Source organism: Myotis myotis, unplaced genomic scaffold (genome assembly GCF_014108235.1).
Source record: "Myotis myotis isolate mMyoMyo1 unplaced genomic scaffold, mMyoMyo1.p scaffold_m19_p_7, whole genome shotgun sequence".
NCBI classification, from domain to species: Eukaryota; Metazoa; Chordata; class Mammalia; order Chiroptera; family Vespertilionidae; genus Myotis; species Myotis myotis.
In genome coordinates this window covers 10,944,175-10,954,234 of record NW_023416379.1, presented here as the reverse complement: position 1 = coordinate 10,954,234, position 10,060 = coordinate 10,944,175, and the positions used below count along the sequence as shown (strand labels likewise).

Sequence of the window (10,060 nt, the reverse complement as noted above, 5' to 3'; positions counted from 1 at the left end):
TTGCCATGAACACACACTTCATTACAGCCAAACTTTCTTCTTGCAGAACTAAATTTGTGAACAGATTAGTCATTTATGGGGCTGGAAATCGCTTTTCTATTTTCTACAGTGAGGGGCCATTGAGCAAGACTTAGCAAACTGATCCTGGCTTAATTCTTGCAGACATTATGCAGCACAAGTTCTTGGATGCAGATTATAAATTTAGGATGAGCAAGGAGTAATATGCATCACCGAGTGGCCTGTGCCCCCAGTCATGTTACAGGCGGGTACTGATATTTTCATGTCTCGTCTCCTTTGAGAAAAGGGAAACAATCTGCGATTCATCCTGGTTTAAAAATACAGGAAGATTTTTGCTTTCGAACATGATGGAATAACAGGGAACAGACTCACCTTCCTGCCTAAGAAATACCGAAAACCAGAGAAAAGTTTTTATACAAAGTATGCAGTGCAGCACTGTGGCCCCTACAATTACCCCAGCGTATGTGCTGGAGGCCGGTTCCAGGTGCATTGTGGGGAGGGCCCTCGGCGCCGTCGGTCTCCGAGTCCCTGGTACATTTACTCACACGTAAGTCAATTTATCGCGCCAACCGATACACTTCCGGTCAGTGAGACGGAGAACGCGCTCGCACCTGGCAACAGCGGCACCAATCACAGACGCAGCGAAGTCGCGCGGTGAGCTCCGCACTGTGACGTCACCCTCACGGAGACCCCCGCGAGATGAGACCGGAGGGTGGGAGGTGCCAGACGCCGCTTCACACCGCCCGCGGCTTCTGTGAGGAAAGCGGCTGCTAATCTACGGTTGGTCTGGCTGCTACGACCACCACCATGAGCGGCCTGAATGGGGCCGAGGGGGCCCCTCTCCTCCAGCCCTGCAGCCCCGATGCTCCCGACGGTGCCACCGGACCCCCCGACCCACACCAGGGCCCGAAGCTCCGTGAGGAAACCGAGGCGGCACAGGTGATGGCGGAGTCGGGGGAGGGAAGCTTGGAGGCCGTCGCGCCCCCACGGGCCCAGCTTCCAGAGGAGGAGGGAGCCTCGCACGACCCTGCGGCCTGCGGCCATGCCCCCCAGTTCGGAGTCGGTGGAGGTCGCAGTTTCGGGGCGCCTGAAGCGGAGCTAGAACAGGCTCCGCCCCCCGCCGGGGCCCCGGTGGCCGAGTCTGTGGCCATGGCAACCGACCGCGGCCTGAACAATGGCTGTCGGCCTGGCGAGCTGCGCGGCGCCGGCGCGGAGAGGCCGGAGGCTGAGGTGGTGGCCGAGGCGAAGGCCGCGGATGAGGCGATGGTGGAAAAGGAAGGAAAGGAGGAGGAGAGAGTAATGGAGCAGGAGGTGGAGGTAGAGGAGAAGCCAGTAGGCGAAGAAGTAGAAATGGCGGAGGCGAACGGAGCGGTGGCGGTGGCGGAGGCGGAGGCAAACAGAGCGGTGGCGGTGGTGATGGAGGGGGCACGGCGCCGGCCCCTGAACGTGAATTTCCGCGTGAACCTCCGCATGAACCCCCTGGAGGCCATCCAGCAGGAACTGGACACGGTGAATGCCCAGGCTGACCGGGCCTTCCAGCAGCTGGAGCAGAAGTTCGGGCGGATGCGCCGGCACTACCTGGAGCGGCGGAACTACATCATTCAGAATATCCCGGGCTTCTGGGTCACCGCCTTTCGGAACCACCCCCAGTTGGCCCCCATGATCAGGGGCCAGGATGCCGAGATGTTAAGATACATCACCCATTTGGAAGTGAAGGAATTCAGACACCCGAAAACTGGCTGCAAGTTCAAGTTCTTCTTCCGAAGAAACCCCTTCTTCAGAAACAAGCTGATCGTCAAGGAGTACGAGGTCAAAGCTTCCGGCCGCGTAGTGTCTCTCTCCACTCCCATCGTGTGGCGTCGGGGTCATGAACCCCAGTCCTTCATTCGCAGAAACCAGGACGTCGTCTGCAATTTCTTCACCTGGTTTTCAGACCACAGCCTGCCAGAGTCTGACAAGATTGCCGAGATCATCAAAGAGGACCTGTGGCCAAACCCTCTGCAGTACTACCTGCTGCAGGAAGGAGTCCGTAGAGCCAGACGTCGCCCCATAAGGGAACCAGTGGAGATCCCCAGGCCGTTTGGGTTCCAGTCTGGTTAAACTTTGTCCTTGGGACTACCTCTGCACAAGGTCCCCTGACTGCTTGCTGAAACCTGTGCTGCAGCAACGGAAAGGGGTATACCTTCTACTGTTTTTTCCCCTGACATTTCTAAGACCTTTTTCCTCTGGACGTTTGTTTACTCAACCGCAAGATTGAGACCTTCATGGCCATGCTTCTCCACTTCTACACAGCCTGACTTTTCCACTGATATGCAACCTTCATGCTGTTCTGCATTTCTGTCACATTCTGCAAGGCCAGGACTCAGGCTACTGCTGAGCCAAGTAAATATGCTGTAAATTTCACTGCCTCTTTCTGCACTGCTTGGACTCTTTGTTTCCAGGGCCTCTGGTGTGGTGGTTCTTACCACCTGGGATTCTAGCTTTGTCTAGAGGCCTGTTCTACCCACTCTGCTCTGCAGGGCAGGCATATAGCCTGTGGACTTTTGCAGAAAATAAAGCAACCAGAGACACTGGAGAGCAGCAGTGGGCCACTTGGTCTTTGTGACTTATGTGACTCCATTGCTCCCCTTGCACCTCTGGTTGTGCCCACTCCTCTTAGCCTGCTGCCTACTGATGAACATCTTCCAGACCATTGTCAGCTCCTCTGATTTCTGGTGAACCAGAATCTCCAGAACTGGTGGTGGACATAAGTTTCCTGCTAGCACAAATTTCCTTTCCAGCCTTTCCATTCCTCTACCCAAAAGGCATCTCAGTTCCTCACCCCATCTTCCCTTGATCCCCATCATCCAGTAGCCCTACTTCAGGGAAGTGGTTGAGGTGACAGTTTAGATCTTGTCCCCCTCATGACAAGTATAAGGATGGTGTCCAGGTTTTCTCAGCATCAACTAGGCAATTCACACAAAACTTAGGTACCTCTTTGTACCTTCTTTCCTCATCCTGAAGTAATTGTCAGGATAGCAGTACACTTTCTCTCTGTGTGTCCCTTATCTCAAAGAAAAAAAAACAACTTAGAAACATCTGCAAAAGCAGATCTTTTAGTTAATTTGGCTCTCCATGATTTCCAGGGACACTTCGACTGGTTGCCTCCTCACATGTTCTGACCGACCAGGGCCGGGAATGAATCTGCAACCCAGGTACGTTTTCTTGACTGGGGATTGAACCCATAACCCTTTGGTGTAGTGGGTCAGTGCTCTAACCACTGCACACACTGGCCAGGATTTTTTTATGTTGTTAATCCTCGCCCAACGCATTCATTTTTAGAGAGAGTGGGGGAGAGGAAGAGGGGTGTGAAAGAAACATCCATGAGAGAGACATCCATTGGTTGCCTCCTGCACACACCCCAACCTGGGCAGGCATCAAACCTGCAATGCAGGTGCATGCCCTTGACCTTGACCAGGAATCAAATTGACAACACTTCAGTGCTTGGGCCAACGCTCTAATCACTGAACCACACTGGCAAGGGTGAGAAGAGTTATTTAAAGAAATGCAACTTTGGATGTTTTCTCATTTTCATTTGACTTAATTTATGTAGATTAATACTGTGTCCTTTACTTCACTAATACTTAGTAAAAGCCTGTTGTTTTCTGTTTTTGCTTACTAGGAAAATTGAGTTATACAAGCTTTCTTTGCTTTTGTTTGGGAACATTTAGAAAAATAACAATCTTTCCAGTACAGTACGATATAGAGACTAAAATGAATATTCCTAATGGTTTTCAACTTGTTCTTGTTTCTGTCAAAACTGCATTCTTAGAAATATAAATAACTTGATCTTGTCAGATTATCAAGACTTTGGAAATTATTGTCTTCATGGAAAAATAACCTGCCAAAACAGCGTGGCTTGATTGTCTTGCTTGATAATTTGCACTGGTAACAACTTATTAACAATTTAGCTTCAGTACTTGGGAGATTGCTCTGTCATTGGAAGTGTATTATTAACATATATGCATGATGGTAAAATAAAAGTATGTTACTTTGTTAAGAGTTCCTATTTTTCACCCTGGCAACAAACATTCTTGAAGAAATTATTAGAGAGAACAGATTATGGAATTTAATAAAGTTCTTAAATGAATACAACAGGCATTATCCAAAAGTAAATAAATATGGCACACTACTACACCTTGAAAGGTAGGAAGGGATGTTGCTTTTGTTTACTTTAAAATGTCAACAATTGCAACTGCTTATTCATGATGTCAGTTTTTCCCCATACACTTTGTGCAGCAACCCCACTCCACTCCAACCTTCACTTCCTTAAAGCTTCCATTTTTGTCTATATAGATAATAGTTTCAGGTCACTCAGGCTAGTTTTAGTCATTTGTGCATTTAATAAGCACACATTCAGAGAATTCTTATCATAAGTGATATACTCTTCTATCCCATACTTTCTCAGCTGTAGAAACTTGTTTGTTCTTCAAACCTCACCATCTTCTATCTCTGTCAGATCTTTCAAGGCCTGTCAAAAATAACTTTTGTTTTGCACTTTTTCTGTTCCCCTTAGGGAAGATGAAACTTTTTTATGTACTTGGTGTACTTTGTAGGATTCTCTGTTCTAGAAAATAACACAGTAATTCATTATATTGAATTCCATGAACATTTGTTAAGGCATCTGTCAGGCCCCAGGAAGATAACAAGTGTAAGAGAGAACCATTCCATTTATTGTTAAAGAACTGGGGAAAGACTGATATGGAAACAAATAATTGGCAGAGTGACAAAGATTTATTTCCATGTCTTTCACTGTCCCTTTCTGGCTTGGAAGTTTTGTGAAAGCAGAGATGGAAAAGGATGTTTTTACCTTTGTCACTGCATCTAGCTTAATGTATATAGTTGTCACCAGATAAATACTGGATGACAAAATAACTAAAATGGAGAAAAGAAACAACCTAGTACCCAGCCAAGCATGTCAAACGAGGCTGGCAGGCTGCATGTGGCCCACAAGGAATATTTTTGCGGCCCAGCCAATATAATGGTATGTAAGGAATGTTTTAATAAAAGTTTGTAATTTAATTTATACAATATCCTGTTATACATAATTATTAATAACGAACTACAACGTTCACTAATGACTGATTAATCCTGTTACATGCATTTGCCGTATGCCCTTTATGTGCAGGTGCACCATTTCTCTCCACTAATGCTAGCAGCGAATATTTTAGCAGCCGATTGCCACGTCATTTGTCTTGTACTGACTTGTTTGGTGTGTGCAACAGGAAATATTTCGCTTTCAGAGAACAAGAAAAATAGTTTTATTTGTGTTATACTTATTTGTGTAGTTATTCAGTGTCTGGTAAGTTAATGTTCAAGAAAAATTTAATTTTTATTAAAATGTTCTATTGTTTTATATGTTAACGATTACTCATTTATTTCAGCCCTTTGCATTAAGCTAAATAAAGCTTTATTTAAATATCTAAATAAACCTGTGTTTCCATGAAAAGTGAAGCTTTTGTTTTTTTGTGGCTCACTTAAACTTAAACCTTATTTATTTGGCTTGTGTTAGCCTTTGAGTTTGACATACTTGACCCAGAAAGACTTGATGAGGTAATGAAAAGAAGAAAATGGTTTTCAAGGTATTTGTAAAATTTATGTCAAAAAATTTACAAAGCCCTTATTAAATAAAAGCAAAAATTAGAAAAAATCCAAACACTAACATTTATTAACCTTTCACTTGCCATCTTAACAGAGCATCAACTTTGGATCAACTTTTATGTGCTTTGTTTTTATACATCTTAAGGTGACTATTCACCTGGAGATTGAAGGTCATTACACTTTAGACATGTGCTGTCCAATACAGTAGCCACGAGCCATCAATGGCTATTGAGCACTTCAATTGTGGCTAGTCCAAATTGAGATCTGCTGTAAGTATAATATACACCCTGGATTTCATAGACGTGGTTTGGAAAAAATAAATTATCTTAAGGTTTTATGTTGATTGCATTTGAAATGATAATATTTTTGATACAATAGGTTAAATAAAATGCATTATAAGTTATTTCTCATCCATTTTTTAAATGTGGCTACTGGTAAATTTTAAATTACATGGGACAGCATGGGTCTAGACTTCTTGAGTATCTCAAAGTATATAAAAATATCTAAAAATTAAACATTATTCTTTCTCCCCATGAAATTTTTTGTGACTTTAGGACAAGGCTTATCTAGTTTAAATTCAAGTTGGGTAAAGTCTAACTAGAGGCCAGTGGGTAAAAAGGATAATGAAATGAAATGCCTTTTATAATCTTGTTCTAAGATATATCCAATACTTTGCAAAACGTACTGTGTAAAACTATTTTTCTGGATATAAGTAAGGTAGATCTGGGTACCAAATTGGCACTGATGGTTATAGTGGTTCAGTCTCTAGTGATATTTAGGACCTATAGCTTCATATTTTTCTGGAATAAAATATTCTGTACTTTTTGGCTTACAGATGTACATGAAGCTCAGAAAATAAAAGTAATTTCAGTCATTAAATATACCATTTTGTGTATGTTACATGGACTGCAAGTTTTAGCTGTTAGCCAGCAACAGAAGAAAAAAATCTGAATCTAGCATTACATCAAGTCAATTCAATGCTCACACTTGAAGAAGCAAATTTGATTGTTAAAAATTAGTGTGCTAATTGCTGCAACAGCAATTATTTTTTATTGGATACTATATTAAGGATTATATGGGATATAGATATTGTCCTTGCTCTTGAAGAACTCTATCTCATTGGGGGACTATCACTCCTCAGATGTTTTCTCGAGCAAATCACATACTCCAACCAGTCACATGCACAAGAAAATGGGATTTATGTGGTCAAGAGGAGGACCATCCCCTCAGGGCCAACTTCTCCCTCCATGTTTATAATTGAAGTGCCTAGACTGTATAGAAATAATAGATATAATCTTTATTAATTAGTATTAATTATTAATTCCATGTTTGATTGAAGTGCTCTGTTTCAGTTCTGAAGGGCCACCTTGATCCATTTCCTTTGACCTCAGAATTTGTTAAGACCCACCGAAGAATTTCCATCAGATCAAATTAGGAAAACAATGTCTACTTTGTGGCTTCATGTTCTCAGTACTTGCATTTAATGTAACTTTCTTGAGAACAGGCCAGGAAGAAATGGTTCTATTAAAAATGAAAAGGGGCCTCTGTTTTTCTCTCTAAAATCCATAAAGAAAATATATTTTTTGAAAAAAATTAAAAAATAATGAAAAAGGGTCACTTAAATAAGCTGCTAATTATTATAAATACCCAGATGTCTTTCTACTGGCCCGAAGAGACAGGGAAAACACACTAGCTTTAAGTTGGGATTAAATCACAGTTTTAGAACCTTCCCCCAAGTACATTAGGCAAAATAAATACCTTCTCTTTGAGTCTCAGTTTCCTTGTTCACAATGCAGGGATGATAATATCTATTTTATAAGTTGATATTCTCCCAGGTTGTATTTGGAGAATGCGTTATAATGTTTTAAGATGATGATAACAAACATGGGAGCTTTGCTATGTGCCAGGCACTGTGATAAAAGATTCAAAGTACTAACATCCTATATAATAAAAGGCTAATATGCAAATTGACAAAACAGCAGAATGACCAGTTGCTATGCACACTGACCACCAGGAGCTGTCCTCTGGTGGTCAGTGCGCTCCCACAGGGGGAGTGCCACTCATCCAGAAGCTGGTTTCATGGATGGTGAGCGCAGCAGCGGTGGCGGGAGCCTCTCCTGCCTCTGCAGCAGCGCTAAGGATTTCCGACTGATGGCTTAGGCCCGTTCCCCAAGCCATCTGTCAGATATCCCCTGAGGGCTCCTGGACTGCAAGAGGGCACAGGCCAGGCTGAGAGACACCGCACCCCCACCGAGTGCACAAATTTCATGCACCTGGCCTCTAGTCTATATATATATATAACAGGCTAATATGCAAAGTATCCCCTCAGGAGTTCCACCAGGAGACTGGGAGTTCGGTTGCTCGCTATGTGCGCTGACCACCAGGAGGCAGCACAGAACATGGCAGGCAACCAGCGGTGGGGCATGGAGGGAGCAAGGAAAGGAGGAGGGGAGGAGGTAGGGAGGCGGGGAGGTGGGAACCTGATTGGCCCTGATCACTGGCCAGGCCTAGGGACCCTACCCGTGCACCAATTTTGTGTACTGGGCCTCTAATTGTTAATAAAGGTTAGAGTGTAAAAATGCCAACCACAATTCCTGGCATATAATATGTAATCAATATTTAACTCCCATTTACCTTCCTCTCAGTTTTAATTTCTCATTTAATTTACGTTTAGATCAGTAGTCATTTAGCCTAATATTTTTCAAACCTGCCCATTATAAATAGCTGGGAGCTTTGATAAAATCCTGATGCCTAGGCTCTACTTCAAACCAATTAAATTAGACCCTAAGGTGCAAACAAGTTTGAGAATCATGGATAACCCTTCCTCCTCAAATGAGGGAATGCCCACTCTCCAGTTTTGTTACATTTACTCAGAAATTTACCACCTTATAACATCCAGCTAAGACAAAGTACCGGGAATATAGTAGGCTCTCAGCACATCTGCTCCATATAACCCATGTAGTCTTACAGAATAGAATTAGCTTGATTGTACAAAAGAGCTCTTTAGTAAGTACTTTCCATGAAAATTTACTTTCTCGCTGTCCCACAGTTTGCTTCTTTTTAAAAATCCTATATAATAAAAGCCTAATATGCTAAGTGTCTGGTCACCCAGTCGGCCGTTCAACCAATCAAAGCATAATATGCTAATGATATGGTAAGGCTGCTCAACTGCTCGCTATGATGTGCACTGACACCAGGGGGCAGACAGTTGACTGGTCAACCAGTCGCTATGATGTGCACTGAACACTAGGGGGGCAGATGCTCTGACCGGTAGGTTAGCTTGCTGCTGGGGTCCAGTCAATCAGGACTGAGCGAGATGGGCCATACATGTAGCCCTGGAGCCCTCCCGTGGTCCCTCCCTGGCTGGCCAACCTGTGTCACTCCCCAGCCCTAATCGTGTACCAGTGGGGTCCCTCGGCCTTGCCTTTGCCCTCTCGCAATCTGGGACCTCTCTGGGGATGTCAGGGAGCTAGTTTCAGCCTGATCCCGCAGGCCAGGCTGAGGCACCCCACTGGTGCATGAATTTGTGCACCGGGCCTCTAGAGTGTGTGTGAGTGTGTGTGTGTGTGTGTGTGTGTGTGTGTGTGTGTGTGTGTGTATTGATTTCAGAGAAGAAGGGAGGGAGAGATAGAAACATCAATGATGAGAGAATCATTGATCTGCTGCCTTCCGCACACCCCCTGCTGGGGGTCGAGCGGGCAACCCAGGCATGTGCCCTAATTGGGAATGGAATGGTGATCTCCTGGTTCACAGGTTGACACTCAACCACTAAGCCACACTGAGTCTGCTTCTGTCCCTAAGTTCCCTTAAACTTGTTTAATTCTGGAGTTGTCAGTCTCTTTCTTCAGTCTCTGGGCCCTGTCCCCCTTTGGAGGTTATTTTCACTATACCTCTGGAAGTTTTCCCAAGAGAAAAATTTACGAGTACAACTATATAATTGGTATATGTGAAGTTCAGTAGCATGGGAAACTGTGGTGATAGAAATCCACAGTGGTTGACTGAGGTTTCGGGAGGATAAATGGGAAGAAACATGAGTGAATTTTTAGGGGTGATAGTAATGCTCCATATCTTGATTTGGATGATAACACAGATATATTTGTCAAAACTTGTGAAATTGTGCACTTCAGATCCATGCATTATAGTGTCTGTAAATTATAACCTCAATAGATAACATTTTAAAATACTGTTGGGAACTAAAAAATTGGAACTCCATTTGCACATCTCCAGTGTCTTGACTTCTCTTCTGTGCTTAAATACTAGTTGCTAACTCTACTTGCAAGAACTTATTTGCAAGTTCTTCCTGCTGCAGTATAATTTCATTTATAATTCCAATCTTGGAATTACTTTTTAACTTTTTCTCTCTCAGTTCCAGGCCAAAGTTGATCTCTCTAGAGATTCCCTA

The 10,060-nt window shown here is 43.7% G+C and overlaps 1 protein-coding gene across 1 annotated transcript; it reads left to right on the top strand.

The window, feature by feature from the left end:
* The first annotated feature begins 662 nt into the window (after positions 1-662).
* TSPYL1 (TSPY like 1) lies at positions 663-3,072 on the top strand. Its single transcript, XM_036317758.1, has one exon. The coding sequence runs from the start codon at positions 826-828 to the stop codon at positions 2,116-2,118; it is 1,293 nt and encodes a 430-aa protein (XP_036173651.1). The 5' UTR covers positions 663-825; the 3' UTR covers positions 2,119-3,072.
* Positions 3,073-10,060: the final 6,988 nt, after the last annotated feature.